Source organism: Vespula vulgaris, chromosome 1, assembly GCF_905475345.1.
Source record: "Vespula vulgaris chromosome 1, iyVesVulg1.1, whole genome shotgun sequence".
NCBI classification, from domain to species: Eukaryota; Metazoa; Arthropoda; class Insecta; order Hymenoptera; family Vespidae; genus Vespula; species Vespula vulgaris.
The window spans coordinates 7,926,505-7,944,647 of NC_066586.1; the positions used below are offsets into that span (position 1 = coordinate 7,926,505).

General features: G+C 34.3%; 3 protein-coding genes across 3 annotated transcripts; 2 read left to right on the forward strand and 1 right to left on the reverse strand.

The window, feature by feature from the left end:
- The first annotated feature begins 83 nt into the window (after positions 1-83).
- On the forward strand, positions 84-3,531 carry LOC127072495 (tubulin beta chain-like). The gene is made up of 2 exons (XM_051012953.1): positions 84-265; positions 492-3,531. The coding sequence occupies exons 1-2, from the start codon at positions 209-211 to the stop codon at positions 1,770-1,772; spliced, it is 1,338 nt and encodes a 445-aa protein (XP_050868910.1). The 5' UTR covers positions 84-208; the 3' UTR covers positions 1,773-3,531.
- On the forward strand, positions 2,886-4,811 carry LOC127072357 (tubulin beta chain-like). Its single transcript, XM_051012791.1, has 5 exons — positions 2,886-2,942; positions 3,039-3,147; positions 3,460-3,687; positions 3,778-4,355; positions 4,427-4,811. Exons 1-5 carry the CDS (start codon positions 2,886-2,888, stop codon positions 4,805-4,807), a joined length of 1,353 nt encoding a protein of 450 aa, XP_050868748.1. The 3' UTR covers positions 4,808-4,811.
- Positions 4,812-4,975: 164 nt separating this feature from the next.
- On the reverse strand, positions 4,976-17,660 carry LOC127072571 (tubulin beta chain-like). The gene is made up of 3 exons (XM_051013084.1): positions 17,511-17,660; positions 10,471-10,579; positions 4,976-7,159 (listed from the first exon to the last, which is right to left on the reverse strand). The coding sequence occupies exons 1-3, from the start codon at positions 17,565-17,567 to the stop codon at positions 5,958-5,960; spliced, it is 1,368 nt and encodes a 455-aa protein (XP_050869041.1). The 5' UTR covers positions 17,568-17,660; the 3' UTR covers positions 4,976-5,957.
- Between the last annotated feature and the right edge of the window lie 483 nt (positions 17,661-18,143).

Here is an 18,143-nt window from a genome sequence, read left to right on the forward strand (position 1 = left end):
TGGAATCCTTTTTTTTTTAAATTACCGTCGCTAAGGAGAAACAAACAGTCGTCTGTTTGTGTTTAATCTGTCATTTCCACAACACCTATTCGTTCCTTGTGCTTCCTATCGATCGAACATCTTTGGGACCATTTTCGAAGAGAACATCTTCGATTTGCTCAACACCTCCTTTTTTCATCCCTCAGAGTGATTCGTTCAAAATTTCAGAATGCGTGAAATCGTACATATTCAAGCTGGCCAATGTGGCAATCAAATTGGCGCCAAGGTTTGTCGTTAAAACCATTAAAATCATAATAATTCATTGTTATAAATTTCAAAGCATTATCTTGAAATTTTCACTGACGCTGAAATTTATCGTAAAACATACTAATCGGATCACAAATCGTTTATAGAGTATAATTGACATCAAATATAACCTCGATTTAACATTTCGTCAATTTCATCGATCGTTATTAAACAACATGACAAAATCGATATTTACTAATTTATAGTTTTGGGAAGTTATCTCCGACGAACATGGTATCGATAACACAGGAACTTATCATGGAGATTCGGATTTACAATTGGAACGAATCAACGTGTACTACAACGAGGCTTCCGGCCCGAAATACGTACCTCGAGGGATTTTAGTCGACCTTGAACCTGGTACAATGGACTCTGTACGTTCCGGCCCGTTTGGACAGATCTTCAGACCGGACAACTTTGTTTTTGGCCAATCAGGAGCTGGAAACAATTGGGCCAAGGGTCATTACACCGAAGGAGCAGAATTGGTAGATTCTGTCTTGGACGTAGTAAGAAAAGAAGCAGAAAGTTGCGACTGTCTTCAAGGTTTTCAACTGACACACTCTTTGGGTGGAGGTACCGGATCAGGAATGGGCACTCTTTTGATATCGAAAATTCGCGAAGAATATCCTGATAGGATAATGACCACTTTTTCTGTGGTACCATCGCCTAAAGTCTCTGACACCGTCGTCGAGCCCTACAATGCTACATTATCCGTTCATCAACTCGTTGAAAACACTGATCAAGCTTACTGCATCGACAACGAGGCTCTCTACGACATCTGCTTCCGTACTTTGAAACTAACTACACCTACTTACGGTGATCTAAATCATCTGGTGTCTGCTACGATGTCCGGTGTGACTACTTGCTTGAGATTCCCAGGACAATTGAATGCTGATCTAAGAAAACTGGCCGTCAACATGGTACCCTTTCCACGTCTACACTTTTTCATGCCAGGTTTTGCACCTTTGACGTCTCGAAGTAATCAGCAATACAGAGCCTTGACCGTACCTGAGTTGACTCAGCAAATGTTCGACTCGAAGAATATGATGGCTGCCTGTGATCCTAGACACGGAAGATATCTCACTGTTGCTGCTGTTTTTCGTGGTAGAATGTCGATGAAAGAAGTGGACGAACAAATGCTTAATATTCAAAATAAAAATAGTTCCTATTTTGTGGAATGGATTCCGAATAATGTAAAAACAGCTGTATGTGATATTCCACCACGTGGCCTTAAAATGTCAGCAACTTTTATTGGAAATTCCACTGCCATTCAAGAACTTTTCAAAAGGATCTCAGAACAGTTTACGGCGATGTTTAGAAGGAAGGCTTTTCTTCATTGGTATACCGGTGAAGGAATGGATGAAATGGAGTTCACCGAAGCAGAGTCGAACATGAATGATTTGGTATCCGAATACCAACAATATCAAGAAGCTACGGCTGAAGACGAAGGTGAATACGACGAGGAGGAGGAAATCGAAGATAAATAATAAGATGCTCGGTAAAACCGAACATTGAATGATCCCGATCGGATAGGAATACAAGGAAACTGTATACAACGAAGAAACTTTTTATATCTTTTTCTTTTTACTTTTCGATATCTATTTTACTTTTGTTATCCATTTATTCCGTTTTAATATTTTCGAATTTTTTAAGAGATTTATAAGTTTTTATATACGATTTATATGGAATTATAAGAGATTTGTTAGTCGAATAGATTATTTATCTCGAGTAATTGATTTTTTATTGAGTTATAACGAAGATCTATGAAAAAGGTAAGGATGTATTCGTGTTAAAGATCTATTTGAGATTGGATTGATCTAATTTATAACATCTGCATTAAAACCGCTTGTCGAACAAGCGTTAAAATAATCTTAAATTTCTAATGTAAAATGTTAACGCAACTGAATACGTTCAATATTGATATCTTGAACAAGTTAACGTGAATCAAAGTCGATATTTTAAATATAGCTGTTAATAATAATAATATGAGTGATCATAGGCATGCATTCGTGTGACCAACACTCGAACATTTACCGCGGCTCGCTATCGAACTCGCTATCGTCCTTCTGGTCAACTGGGATTGATCAAGCCAAGGCCTTGACAAAAATTGGTAATCACGTATTATCTCGTCGGAGCCCCGAGGACAAACACTTTATTATTGCGTATCATAGAGATCGTAGTTCGTTGTACGTCTACGTAGAAAAAGAAAGTACAGTTGAATCACTTCGTTCAATTATTGCGGGTCTTTGATTTAGGATCAATAAATCTGTCAATATAATAACTGAGAAAATTTTTTAAATCTAAACATAGAATTTTGTTTAAAGAATTATTTAATGATCGAAAAATTCATTTTACGTTGATATAATTTTACAAAATTTTTAAAACAGATATTTTTGAAATTGAATAGTGTTACTGCGAAAGTTATCGACAAGTAACACAATGTTACCTGAATCATGCAATGAGAGGGATGGAAGCGTTTTGAAACATACATCTAACCTTTATCACAAAATTAAAAAAAAATGTTATAGTTCGGCTTAAAAATTATACGTCACATTTAGAATAGATCATTATAATCTTTGAAAATTTTATTAAAAATCACGATGAGAGAAATTGTACACATTCAATTAGGACAATGTGGAAATAATATTGGGACGAAAGTAAGGTTACGTTAATTTTTACCCTTACATTTATATATTAAGAGAATTTCTATTTTTTTTTTTTTCTTTTTATTAACGCTCAGATCATCTTCCTAGTTTTGGGAAGTTGTTTCGGACGAACACGGACTGACACGTGATGGAATTTTTCAAGGAGAATCAGACCTTCAACTACAACGCATAAATGTGTACTTTACTGAAGGACGTGGTATTGATAATTCGTCAAATAAAAATTTAACATTACCAATATCATTAACACTAGATTTACGTAGATCAATTGTATACTTATATTTACTAAAACTCCTCATATTAATATAAAAAATATATTAAATGTTTTTCCATGATAACATTAGTTTATGTCATTGCATCAATCACAATTAATGTAAATTGTTAAAAAATAATATTGATGAATTCTGTAATTTTATTAGTAAAATTTAAAGTCCTTCAAATTAGCAGATTCCGTAAATCTAGTGTTGAATAAAATTTGTCAAAAAGTAAGCTTTGTATCTTGTATTTCTAGATTACAAATTTATACCCAGAGCCATTTTAGTCGATCTCGATCCAGGTACTATAAGTGCCACGTTATCCAGTCAATACGGTAGACTATTTAATCCGGATAATTTTGTAGCGGGTGAAGCTGGAACTAGTAATAATTGGGCTAAAGGTTATTACACCGAAGGTGCTGAGTTAGCTGATACAGCCTTAGATCTTGTTCGAAAAGAGGCTGAATCTTGCGATCTGATGCAAGGTATCAAACATTCAATAAATTTTGTCTAATATGGAAAAAAAAGGAAAAAATTAACAAAGAAAATATTTCAAAAATGTTTACAATTATCAGGAATTCAATTAGTTCATTCTCTTGGTGGTGGCACCGGTGGTGGCATGGGTTCTCTTTTATTACAAAAATTAAAAGAAGAATACATAGATAGAATATTAAAATCTTACATCATATTACCAACTCCAAAAATGTCTAACATTGTTGTGGAATCCTACAATGCCGTTTTATCTCTTTACCATCTCATAGATCATAATGACGAAACCTTTTGCATGGACAACGAGGCCCTACATTACATTTGTACCGAGACCTTGAAACTCGCCTCTCCTACGTACAGTGATCTAAATTATTTGATATCCAATTGCATGGCTGGCATCACAACTTGTTTCAGATTTCCTGGACAACTGAATACCGATCTAAGAAAACTTCTAGTAAACATGGTACCTTATCCAAAATTACACTTTTTTGTGCCAGGTTATGTGCCTCTCATGTCAAAAAGACTGGCTCCTTACAAAATACTCTCGGTACCTGAATTGACTAAACAAATGTTTGATGAAAAAACAATGTTTGCTCGTTGTAATCCAAAGAATGGTAGATTTTTAACAATCGCTGCAATTTTTAGAGGTAGAATGTCAACCAGGGTGAGTATTAATTCTTTCAATTTTCTGTCTGATAAAATCCGATACTAATTTCTATCTTGTTATGATTTCAGCATGTGGAACAGCAAATGATGAACATTCAAAATAAAAACAGTTCTTATTTCGTCGAATGGATACCGAATAATATAAAGACAGCGATCTGTGATATTCCACCACGTGGACTTAGCATGAGTGCCACAATGGTGATGAACACCACAGCTATTCAAGAATGTTTTAAAAAAATACTAAATATTTTCAGCGGAATGTTTGAAAAAAGGGCTTATCTTCATTGGTACACTAACGAGGGAATGGAATTGAATCAGTTTTCAGAAGCAAAGAACAACGTTAATGATATCGTTTCAGAGTATCAGCAATATCAAGAAACTCCTACTGAAACGAGCTTCGAAGAGGAGGAAATAATTTATCGTGAAGGAGATCAAGAAACAGTAGATTGAGAATTCATTAGGAATAAAATAAAATTAAATTAACGATCTCATAAATGTAAAAGATTTAAAATAAATAATATCAACTCTTTTATATTTATTTCTGAATCGATATTGTTTATACTTTCAGTAGAAACAGAGGGATAAAGTGATCTCATCATTGATTTTTTTATAAGTATTATATTTTGATCGTCTTCCTTTTACAATAATAATAATGAAACTAACAGCAGCTCGAACGATTATGAATTTCTTTTCTCGGTGATTTTATATATACTTATATCGCAAAGTGATAAAGATTATATAATATGCACCTACGTACCACCCTAACAAACCTATATTCCTTAAAAAAAAGAATTGAAATTTCGCTCGTAAAAATTAACAAATGATTCGTAAAATACAAACTACCAGGCAGGAAAAGATAAAGATAAGCATTGTCGTTGTACGAAAAACGACGTCCTTAAAAAAATTGTATATTTCTTTTTTTTTGTCCTTTTCTTTTCTTTTTTAATAAAAAAAACCGTAGTACGTCCTAAGCATTCATCGCAATTAAACGATGCTTGCGAGCATATATTTTAAAAACAAGAAAGAAATAGAAAGAGAGAAAGTGAGATAGAAAGAAAAAGAAGCATATTTTTGTCATTTTTTTTTTTTCTTTTTGGTAAGATCGCTTTGGCGTTCAATCGGTGAACGAAGTACGATCACATCGGTGCCTTATATAAATTTTATTTAAAATCCATCGCACGAATTCGATGTTTCTTTGGGAATAAATATTAAATGAATTAATCAATGCTCACGAATCAGTATTGTTCGATCGATCGATAAATTCGAACACAGAAAATACATATAAAATCTTAAGTATACCATAGCATTGTATTAAATCTTTTGAAATTCTTTCTAAACATTATCTTCGACGACTCCGACATTATCGCGAATGAAATGTACGTCTTTTAGGATTGTTTCGATCGTTGATTATTAAAAACGTACGTAATCGTATAAAAGTATCAAAAAGGTGTCATGACGAACGTTTGAAAGTATCAAAGGACAATCCCTTTGATATTTTTACATTTTCATTCGGAAGAAGAGGAGTATGAAGAAGAAAGAGAAGAAATAGGAGAGGGAGAGGATGAAGATAAAGATGGAGAAATATCGGAACACTCGCATTTTATTCCTGTTCGCAAGCCTCGAAGTCGTCAGCGCATTCTTCAGCTTCAAAATCCTCTTCTGCTGTAGCTTCTTGATATTGTTGGTACTCGGAGACCAAATCGTTCATGTTCGACTCAGCTTCGGTAAATTCCATCTCGTCCATACCTTCTCCCGTGTACCAATGCAAGAAGGCCTTTCTCCTGAACATGGCAGTAAACTGTTCGGAAATTCTCTTGAACAATTCTTGAATAGCCGTGGTATTTCCGATGAAGGTCGATGACATCTTCAAACCTTTAGGTGGTATGTCACAGACAGCGGTCTTCACGTTATTCGGAATCCATTCGACGAAATACGAGCTATTCTTATTCTGTACGCTGAGCATCTGCTCGTCAACTTCTTTCATGGACATTCTACCACGGAATACAGCAGCAACGGTTAGATATCTTCCATGTCTGGGATCACAGGCAGCCATCATGTTCTTAGCATCGAACATTTGCTGCGTCAGCTCGGGTACCGAAAGAGCTGAGTATTGTTGCATAGATCTAGATGTCAAAGGTGCGAAACCAGGCATGAAGAAGTGAAGCCGAGGGAAGGGTACCATGTTGACAGCGAGTTTCCTTAAATCTGCATTAAGTTGACCAGGAAACCTTAAGCAGGTTGTTACACCAGACATAGTTAGCGAGACCAGATGATTTAGGTCACCATAGCTAGGATTGGAGACCTTCAAAGTACGGAAACAGATATCATAAAGAGCTTCGTTATCGATACAATAAGTCTCATCGGTGTTTTCAACCAATTGATGAACGGATAGAGTGGCATTATATGGTTCTACCACAGTATCAGAGACTTTTGGCGATGGCATAACCGAATAAGTATTCATAATCCTATCAGGATACTCTTCGCGAATCTTAGATATCAGAAGAGTTCCCATACCGGATCCGGTACCTCCTCCAAGCGAATGGGTCAGCTGAAAACCTTGGAGACAATCGCAATTCTCGCATTCCTTCCTCACTACATCGAGAACCGAGTCCACCAATTCGGCTCCCTCGGTGTAATGACCCTTGGCCCAGTTATTACCGGCACCGGACTGCCCGAAGACGAAATTATCCGGTCTGAACAACTTCCCGTATGCTCCGGATCGTACTGCATCCATCGTACCTGGTTCCAAGTCAAGAAGAATCGCTCGAGGAACATATTTCCCACCGTTCGTCGATGTGGCCACTGTAAAAAGAATGAATCTAATCAACTTTTCGTTAAAAAGTCTAAAATCAAACTTTGAACGATCACACGATCATATATCTTATTTCATTTGACATAAATTAATTGTTCGTTCATACTCGAAGATTATTATTTCCTAAGTTATAATTATATTAATTTTATATAATTCTTTTCTTTTTTAGATATGAGAATGAATTATTGACGATTCTATCTATTAGTTTGATGTCCAATCAAAGTAATCTATTGATTAATTTCTTAATCTAATTCGTGACCTTTATTTATTAAATGAGTCCTAAAAATGAGTCATCGTAATTACAGGATGATAGGTTCTACATATTAATTCACAAACCTCTATTATTATTCTACCGAAAACTCCTATCAGAGACTTTAACGGTCGACGGAAATGCGTATACGGTTGGACCCGCGTGCCTGCATCGTTTGCAAATGAGTCACTGGTCGATTGCGTGCAAGATATACGGGGTGACTCTTTTTTTTCGTTTTGTGCATAAAATTGCAACGAGATATAATTGACGAAAACAGACAGCCAAAGAAAAAAAAAGAAAAAGAGGGAGGAAAGGAGTGGGAGGAGAAAGAAAGAGATAACATTTTATTAAAAATGGAGTATTCTTAGAATGACACACGCACACATGTCTATATATATTTTGAATTATAAATCATATATTCGCACCGAACAACTTCCCCTAAGTTTGCTCCAGGTGCATGCACTTCTGAGAACGTACACGTGCGATTTATCGAGTGGGAAACTCTTCCATCGACTGATTAAACCTGCATGTACGCGTTACGTGACGTGCCTGCAGGCGACACGAACGTCGAATCCCTTAAAAAAAAAAGTTACAAGTAGGCATTTACTCGGATCTATACTTGGGACGATAAGATAGAATGAAAATAAATAACAATAAAATAAATTATTTGTGACATTTAAACGTATATGTTTCTCGTAAACAAAACTGTTTAATAGGTATATTAAATTGAAAGATTCATCGGTCGATTTATAAAATTATTTCGCGATGTAATAATTAGCAAGATACTACATAGAACCTGTTTTAGATATTAATTTCGCAGAATGAAACGCAACAAGTTTTTCGTTAATTCGCTACGCAACATTATCATGGAATACGTAATTAAAGGATATTACACTTAATATAATGGACGCACTAAAACGTAAAACTTTACATGAACGAGAATTATCGTTCGAAGATATCTGAAAATACTGCAGAGTTCCTCGTCTGATATAATTATTTAAAATAAATTTAGATGAAGATTTTGATTCAGTACGTATACGTATTAATAGTAAATCGAGTTTCATATGCTTCCATGGCTTCTTCGTTTTTCCTTTGATAATGTGAAATATTTACTAATTAAATTCTGTTGGTTACGGTGTATAAGATTATAATTAAAACTTACTAAGTAACGTCTCATCGAACTTTTGCGAGGATTATGTCGAAACGGGTCTATTAACGATACTTTGAATATATCGTTAACAAATCCTAGTCTATTTTTGATAAAAAATAAGATAGACCTAAGTATTAACGATACTTTGAACGTTATCGATTTTTTACAAAACGAAAATATTCAACAAAATATTATTGATTTTTAATAAAATGTAACATATGAGTTTGAAAAATAATTGCCGAGAGGAAGTTTCGTCTCTCTTCAAAATGCAAGGACTCATTTTGTATATAACAAATAAAGACTTTATGAATAAGCATGATGAACGTTCGATCGATTGACGTCCATAGTGAACAGGTATCAAATTCGGCGAATGAACTCTGAATATTCAGAGAGGTTACACCATTTTTGGTCGACGAATCGAACGTGTTGTCTTTAAATAGATTTCAAAGCTTTTTTTTTTTTTCTTTTGCTTTACCTCCGATATTAAACTCTAATTAAATTAATTCATAATGATTTAGAGAAACAGATATCAATCGATATTTAATTAACTCGTTAGCGCCCGGAAGAAAAGAAGAAAATTTAATTAAAATCCGTCCTTTAATTAAAAAATACACACCGTTAACGCGAGATTTCTTGAATCTTGTCACTCCTAATACATTTAATTTCTTTTAATTAAGATAAGATTAAATCAAGCATCAATTTGATAAAGACATTCCTGATGATAATTAGAAAACTATAGGAGTCTCGATAAATTTTATCATAAGAATATGTATTTATACTGTTATTTTAAATATCCAATGAGCAGTTAGATTGGACATCCTGTAAGCTGTTACGAACGGAATACCCATGAGAAGACGAGTCTGTGCATGTACATGACCGTCCTACAAATGTCTCAAATATTTACCATGATTTTCTACATACTTCCTTGCCTACTCATAGTTATGCTTAAGGAATTTAATTGGCGTGTAACATCAATATTAATCCGTGCAATCAAAACTTCAAATCTTCAGAATTCAATTTGTACAAGATTAAAGAAAATTCGTAATAATTATTAATTTAATTAACAATAAGAGTACAAAGTAAATCAACTCGAGTTATCAACGAATAAAACACAGTGATAAGACAATAATAGCAAATGCGTAAAGATAATTCGATTTACAAAAAAAAATGTATTATAGAAAGACGTACTGAGTTATAGAGAAAGAAAACAAGGAAAGCGAATAAATGTAACTCGTTTTGCGAGCGTCTTGAAACAAGAAGGGCAAATAGAAAGAGACAGAAGGAGAGAGTCGAGGATGGGCGTCGGCAGGCGTCGTCGTCCTCGTCGAGACTGCCAAGGGGTGAAAATGTACAAAGCGTCTATTTCGGTCGTTAAATACTGGCGAGAGCGTTCCTCCCGTTCGTTCTCTTCTTCCATTCCACGTACGAATATAAGTATATATAATGTGTACGTATATGTGTGTTTATAGGAAAACTACATAAATACTATCTTTCTGACTTTCTGGTAGTTTCTATTTTAACGAATTACTAAGTCAAGGAAAAAAAGAAATAGGGATCCACTTCGATGAAAGAAGAGGTTCTTCGAAGAGGTCAATTCATTACTTTGAACTACGCATCGAATGATATAAAACACCGACGAGTATCCTGAATGATAATATATCTCATCAATCTTATATCTATCTCTTTGTTTTACTTTAAAGCGTTTACTTTAAATGGAATGTGGTAATCCTGGATGATATCTTTTGCACGTCAATTTTTCAAAAATGCTTTTGTCTTTAGCTTGTGATTATAATAATTAATGATTATTTTTTATATAAGAAATAATGTAATATGATAGGGATTTAATGATCTAGATTAACGCAGAGAGGAAAAAATAGAGAAGATAAGAAAGTTTCGTTTACCGGTAGCCTCGTTGTAATAAACGGAGATTCGCTCCAGCTGTAGATCGCTATCTCCATGATAAATGCCGGATTGGTCGATACCATGCTCCTCGGAGATCACTTCCCAAAACTGTAATTAAAATCATCTGTTTTTAATAAACGATCTTTTATTTTATACAAACGATCATATTATTTTTGCAAATTGATTTATATTAAAACATGATAAATACATGAAAATATTCTCTTTCGATATCGACCAAGTAACGATGTACATTTTTTTTTTTTGTAGAAAATTATATATTAATAAGCTAAGTATAAATTAGATTCTCTTTTACTGTTCGGGGACAAGGATAACAGAACTCTCATCTAAAAATAGAAAAGCACGAAATTAACGCGGGCCATGCCCCCTGGCTCGTGTTCACCCTCCCTTAAACATTTTCTCTTCTCCATTTGTCCGGCGTCTTAACTATTTTCACCCTTCTATTAATAGCTGGTCGCAACGTCTGCGACATCCTCCTTGAGCCGATGAACCTACGAAAATTCTACTTGTGTACTGTGACTTTCACTTCCAATCTCGGCAGATATACATGTAACGCGATTCCTTATGAATATTTTATGAATATCGTGCCATGAATGATATCCAAAGCCTTTTATCTTACCGAGATTTTATATTTCGTTTCAAAAAATTCAAATAAAAATTAATAAATACATAGAAATAACGTCACTATAAATATAAAAATAAAATATATGTCCAATCAACTATTTAATTTTTTATATTATAAAACTAAAAATTTATTGAAACAAATACTTGTTTTTACTATCAATGCATATCGATATAAATAATAGACATAATTATAAAAACTATAAATGAAACATCTTCTCTACTTAATATCTCTTATTTATTATTTCCTTTTTTTTTTTTTTTTGAAAAATATCAGCATTCTTTCTTGATAAAGTCAACTAATGGTACCGTTATTTTAAAAATTAAACTTAAAAAGCCACGAAAGTACATACTTGAAACATAAAATAACCAAACCGTAAAGCTAATAGAAAAGACAAACATAATTACATGAAAGGAGGTTTCTTCGTCAAGAGACCGAAGCGCTACTTCGACTCGTCACGCTCGTAAAATTTGCCACAATTTTCTAGTGTCACGGAAACTATAATTGGTCGTAGAAAGAGAGAGAAAGAGAAAAAGAGAAAGAGAGAGAGAGAGAGAGAAAGAGAGAATAAAAAACATTTAATATGCAAGATTTGAGGTCGTAGAAAACGCATAAAGGGTCGAAGTAAAGTCGTTAACGCTTAGTACACAGCAATATTTCTATTTCGAATACCGTAACCGGTCGTGGCCTGTAATTTATCTCATACTTCCCCGTACATATCTCGTTTTAATTTCGAATTTTTTTTTTTCTTTTCTTTTTCCTCGGTCTACCACAACGTTTCGTCTATCTCCTTAGACGCCTGCGGTCGAGTGATTTCTAGAGCGATATTTCGTTTATCCGAGACCGACATCGAGATTGCACGAGTTATTAGCTCGAAAGACAGAGATAGAGAAAGAAAGAGAGAGAGAGAGAGAGAGAGAGAGAGAGCACGAGAGAGATTATAGCTCGTATTATACGAGTTCGATCGGTCGAGCACACTGTGGCTTTTCTTCTTGGTAGATGAGATCGTTAAATTCTTCCATGCGGAAAACAATGGTGGCCGATCGACCGCGTGTTATTTCCACGACGACGAAGAGAACCGTACATGAAAGAGAGAGAGAGAGAGAGAAAGAATAGCCAGAGCTAATAAAACTTTCATTTCTCCCTTACTATCGTCCAAGCGAGCCAAAGCTTTGTCTCTTTTTCTCTCTCTTTTTCGGAATTACAAAGTCTTTCCTATCGATTAAAATTAGAGCCTTTGGACAAATAAACGTGCTTATTGTTAATGTCTTTCGATTGTTCCATAGAAATTCAATTTGCTGTGTAACAATCGATTCGATCGAATCCGACAGAGATATGACTCATTTTAATTAATTCGAGAGAAGGAATTTACTCGTTCATAATGATCCCTTCTCTACGAAACTAATTACTAACTCGAGCGTATAATTCATTTTATTCGTTAGGTTGAATGCGCGCGCGTACATGGCTTCTCTCAAAAGAAAGAAGAACGAGCGATCGGCGAGCTTTCATTCTGAGTCACGTCGAAATGTCTATTTTTGTGTTTATATAATTAAATAAATTGATTCATTTCAAATTAAATTAAATAATAATAGTTATTATAATGATGATAATAATAATTATTATTATTATTATTATAAACGACATAATTAATTATATAAAAAAATGTTATATATAAGTAGACTACTATTTTAAGAAAAATATTATTTTAAGAAGAAATCTTATCTCTCCTTTGCAGAATATTTCAGAATCATTCTCAATATCAAGTAGAAAGAAAAGATGGAAAGGACTCCCCTGATGCGAGCCATATGTCATAGTGTAGTGAGCTGAAGCTATATCTACCTTTCATCTTTCCCAAAGCAACTACGAGCAAGCATTTCTATTCCGCATAAAGGCAGCAACCATCTGCTTGTCCGCAAACTCGAATTTATATACCAGGAACGCGGATAATCTCTGACCTCGAATTACTCTTCGTTCATTTCAAAAATATACATTTAAAAATATTCTTATGTATACAGAATAAGTATACAAATTATATACATTTATGTATATTAAATTAAAGGGTGTCCTCGTGACAAGGGTAAACCGTCATGTCCCTTTAATTTTAGGCTAATTATTCTACACGCCCAAAAAAAAAAAACAAAAAAAATACAAGAGTCCATCTCATTTTCCTCTCAGACATGATTGTTTCCGAGTGGAGACAATAATAATGAGACAGAGAGAAAGAAAAAGAGAAAGAGTGAAAAAGAGAAAAAAGAGGACTACAAAAGAAGAAATAGGAAGATAAAAAAAGACGATTTATTTTTTTTGTTTCTACTTCTTTTTTGTTCTTTCTTTCTTTTTTATTTTTTTTTTAATACCTGCTCAGTACGTGGTACCTCGCATCGTGCATGTCAGAAGAAATGGAACCCGTTAGCACTATTTTCTCGTGGATTCATTGTCTTTTTACCTCCCTTTACATCTCTTTCTCTCTCTCTTTTGTCCTTTCTCGCACAGCAACGTCGCGAGAGCGTGACTCAACTTTTCTCTGCTCGTCATGTTCCTACAGAGAAACAACGATCGATATGTTCGTCCATTCCTTTCCCGTCAATATACGTAGACGACTATCAAAATGCGATTAGAAGATTAGAAATAGTATTAGCGAATAATCTAATTCGACTGACGCAATCAATGAAAAGGAAATAGCGAGGTTGTTGACACATAGAAGGAAATTTGCTATTTGAGGAAGGACAAATATTGCGTGCTATACACTCGACTCTCGAGTGTTTCCTTCTCTTTCTCTCTCTCTTTCTCTTTCTCTTTCTTTTTCTCTTTCTCTTTCTCTTTCTCTCCTTTCCAGTAAGTACGTTGAACGTTCTAATCTCGTTGCCTGGATTCGTCGCGTTCCATGGCTTTTACATCCTTTTTTTACTCGTCGACTCATTTACGACCTTTTCGCCGATGTTTGCACGCTTAAAACTCGGTCTTATAAATAGTACTTTCTAAGACTAAAATTTGTCGTTTTAATCATTGGTAAAAGAATTTTGCAGATGAAACATTTTTCGTAAATCGTAATTTTCATTTATCTACGACTATTTTCAAATTAAAAAAAAAAAGAATATATCGTTAAATTGTATATATTGATACGAATGATTAATAAAAAAAGAAAAATTAAATGAATTGCAATAAAATCATTATTATTAAGATCGTTCGTTATTTCAACATTTTATTATAATTTATTCAAACAATTCGATTTAGTTCTATTAAGATTGCACAAATATTGTTAATTGATTTACTAAATTTTATTTGCAATTTTCAATGATTTATCTATCCTTGCTTTTATCTCTCTCCCTCTATCTCTTCTATTCTCGATAAAAATTTACGAAAACAATGTTTCTTTATCTATTAAGAATAGCTTGGTCGGGAATGTATTAACCGTGACTCACCAGAAGACGTGTAGACCCGATATTTATTCAAAACATAGAATACGTCATAGAAGAAGAAAGAAATTCCAAGTAAATTACGATGAAGTGAGATTGCCATGGAGATTTGATGATAAGAACCAACTTAATCTTTCCTTATAAATTCTTTCCTTCGGTATCGTCGCATTTATATTTTTATTCCCTGATTTTATTTCGTTTCTTTATCATTATCGAACAAAAAAAAAAATAAATCAAACATAATATTATTTATAAATGCAACTCTTTCTACAATTTTTAACGTTCGTCAATAATGTCCCGTTATATAACAATTTTATTTTTATAACGAAATTACAGATTATAAAAGACATCCTTTAAAGAATGTTAAAATTCATTAAAACTTCTTTTCACAACACAAAAGAGATAGTCTTTTGCGATCCTGTAAGGTATAATTTACAAGATATTATGAACCTACCTCGGAGTATGAGAGTATTGTAGTAAAAGAACGACTCCTCCTCGTGTATTCTCTTACAAAATTGTACGATACTTTAATTATTATACTTGTATTCTATCGACGTTATACGCCAAAGCAGAACTTTAACTTCATCTAAGCTAATCAACGTTTTTTGACGGAAAAACTTTTCATCGCTGTTTCAAATAATATTGACAACAATAACATGCAACAAATATTTTAGGATCCTCTTAAATAAAAAACAAGAATTAGATACTTTATATGTAGGATAGGATCGTTATAAACGAAGTCACGTTACAATGAGCTCGAACAGGTAGAACAGGTACAACAAAGTACATACAAGTACATACGTGACATTAGGTACGTTGTTTTTCAAATTGAACGAAGAAAATGTTCAGTGAAAGAGTACAGGGAATGAGTTTATTTCGGTCCCCTTGCTAGTACGCCATTGGACAGTAGACGACGATTAACGTAGAATCTTAAGTGTCTCGTGATCTTCGTTTCTTTCTACTTTTATCCTTTGGTCTTTCTTTTTCTCTTTCTCTTCCGTTCGTTCACGATTAAAACATGGATCGCTTTACACGCTTCGACCGCACAAAGTCGAAGACCCTTCAACGAGTGTCGAACGAGGCGTGGCGAGAGAGAAAGAAAGAAAAAAAGAAAGAGAGAGAGAGAATCAACTCGAGAGTCTCTTTAAATTCGATCTTATTGCTCGCCGTTTTTATCTTTAATTCGATTAAAGCGCCTCCGACTAAATTCTCTTCTACTTATTATACACGTGCATGTCTACGTGTAAATCTGTTTGATAGTGAACATGATAACAGGATGAAAAAACAAATGTATACTTTTCTCATATTTCTTTTCGAACTTTTCTTTGTTTCTTTTTTTTTCTTATTAACGTTAATTATCCGAGTATTAAAGAATGGATGAAAAAGGAAGAGAGAAAAATGTAGTACGGCAAGTAATCGATTTGCAGCCTCGTTCTTAATTTCTTAATTCCTTAATTAAGCTCGATCTGATACCACCGTGAACTCATACAAAAGATCTTCGTGTAATGAAGGAAAGTATCGTCATTTATTTTTAATCGATCTTTTTTTTCTTTCCCTCTCTCTTTCTCTCTCTTATTCATTTTACTTCGATCAACGATAAGTCTTATGTTATTACACGTTCGACCTTGTTCCTAAGTGAACGAACGATCTTAAAAAATACAACATATAGCTGCTATGAACATTATTGTGTTAGTTAAAATTCTACTTTGTAAGAGCGTAAGATTAAGGAGAAGGTAATAATTAGGAATAATCACTCTTTTTGTTGAACGTAACGTTACTCGACGACCGCGTTGCTCATTCGTGTATAACGCGAACTCTTACAAAGTACGAAAGCTTACAATTATACTAAACTCGTACGACAATGAAACGGTCTGAGATATATATATATATATATATATATATATATATATATATATATATATACATACATACGTACATACATACGTACATATATATATACGTGCAAATTTAAATCTGTCAACATCGAATATAAACATTGAATACTGTAAGTACATCGTAACGACCATGTCAATACTTCATTTAAACTTTTATTTTATTTCTGTTTTCACATCGTAATTCTCACGACAAAATCAACGGGAAACGTAAACGTTCGATCTCTCTTCTTCCCATTTACACATACACACACACACACACATGTATCATATCTTTTATTCTGTTTTTTTTTTATAACTCTTATCAACTATAAATATCTAACAGCCGGTATTTAACCGCTGGACTCATCACTGCTTTCTCGGGATTTCATCGAGTTGCTCGCTTCACGCGTAACCCGTCTATCGATCGACTCGAAACCACCAACTCCTACCGCCTACAATTACTATGAATTTTCCTACAATTTTCTCAATTTTGTCGATAAGTTCGGAAATTCGAAAATATTTGATCGAATTTTCCTCGAACTTGTTATGCATTAAACGAAATATTTTTTATCTGTCTGTCTGTCTCTCTCTCTCTCTCTCTCTCTCTCTCTCTCTCTCTCTCTGTTTTTAACTGTCCTATGTAATTGTCTTACTCGAAAAAGTAACGTAACTCACCGTTTATGATTAATATAATAATTTTCTTACAATTGTCTAAAACATCTCTGATAACTCTAGAAATATTTGATTGAACATCTTTCAAACTCGCTGATCTCTCTCTCTTTCTATTTTTTAACTATCCTTTAGGAAAATCTGACACATTATTCATGATTAGCAAGAATTTCATCAAAATTTTCTACAGATCTTCTGAAAACGAAATGTTCGATCGGTTTCTTTCAAACTTGATATTCCCTCCTTCTATATTTTAACCGTACTCTATAAAAATACCCTAACTCATTGAGTACGATCAATAAAAATTCTCCTACAATTTTCCAATCATCTTCGAAACAAACAGTATGTGCTCAATCAATTACTGTCGAATATATCGGATCGAATGAAATATTTTTTCAATTTTCTATTTGAGAATTATTCAATAATAGAACTATCCTTACCTTAGCACCGATCTGGTTGCCACATTGTCCTGCTTGCAGATGTACGATCTCCCTCATTGTCGCAGTTCTTCTTTTCTTTGACAGCAAGTAGAAAAAAGCTCCACGGAAACAGCTGATCGTGTCTCTCGCTCTTTCTTTCTCTTTCTTTCTCTATCTCTTTTTTTCTTCTTATTTGTCTTCTTACTCTTCTTCTTCCGTTTCGTACACGTTTGTAAGTAAAGTCAGCTTGATCCTTCGGGCTCTGCAGCACTCTCGTCTGCTCGACGTGTCGAAAGCGAGTGCGCGTTGAGAGGCCTGGAAGAGGAGGCGAAGCCGAGTGCAGCCGTGCGTCGCGACGGGAGCACGAATGGAGTCGCTTCGTTATTGAAGAGAGACAGAGAGAAAGACAGAGAGAGAGAGAGAAAGAGAGAGAGAGAGAAAGAGAGAGAAAGGGAGAGAGAGACAGAGAAAAAAAGAGAAAAGGGAAGGAAGGGGAAGAGACGATGTCGTGCTTGGTTGTCTTGGATTCAACGACGAGGGACACCTCAGGAGGGAAAAGAGGAAACTACTGGGAGGGTTGGATGAAACTACCAGGACGATGATAATGATGGTGGAAAGCGAGAAACGGAAGAGAGAGAGAAAGGGAGAGAGAGA

Bases quoted from the DNA above. Each gene is read 5' to 3' on its own strand.
- LOC127072571 (XM_051013084.1), bottom strand. From the start codon at position 17,567: ATGAGGGAGATCGTACATCTGCAAGCAGGACAATGTGGCAACCAGATC. The intron at 10,580-17,510 runs GTAAGGATAGTT...TTTTAATTACAG, and splicing joins GCAACCAGATCGGTGCTAAG to TTTTGGGAAGTGATCTCCGA. The intron at 7,160-10,470 runs GTAAACGAAACT...TTCTTTTTACAG, and splicing joins TTATTACAACGAGGCTACCG to TGGCCACATCGACGAACGGT.
- LOC127072357 (XM_051012791.1), top strand. From the start codon at position 2,886: ATGAGAGAAATTGTACACATTCAATTAGGACAATGTGGAAATAATATT. The intron at 2,943-3,038 runs GTAAGGTTACGT...TCATCTTCCTAG, and splicing joins GAAATAATATTGGGACGAAA to TTTTGGGAAGTTGTTTCGGA. The intron at 3,148-3,459 runs GTATTGATAATT...TTGTATTTCTAG, and splicing joins GTACTTTACTGAAGGACGTG to ATTACAAATTTATACCCAGA.
- LOC127072495 (XM_051012953.1), top strand. From the start codon at position 209: ATGCGTGAAATCGTACATATTCAAGCTGGCCAATGTGGCAATCAAATT. The intron at 266-491 runs GTTTGTCGTTAA...ACTAATTTATAG, and splicing joins GCAATCAAATTGGCGCCAAG to TTTTGGGAAGTTATCTCCGA.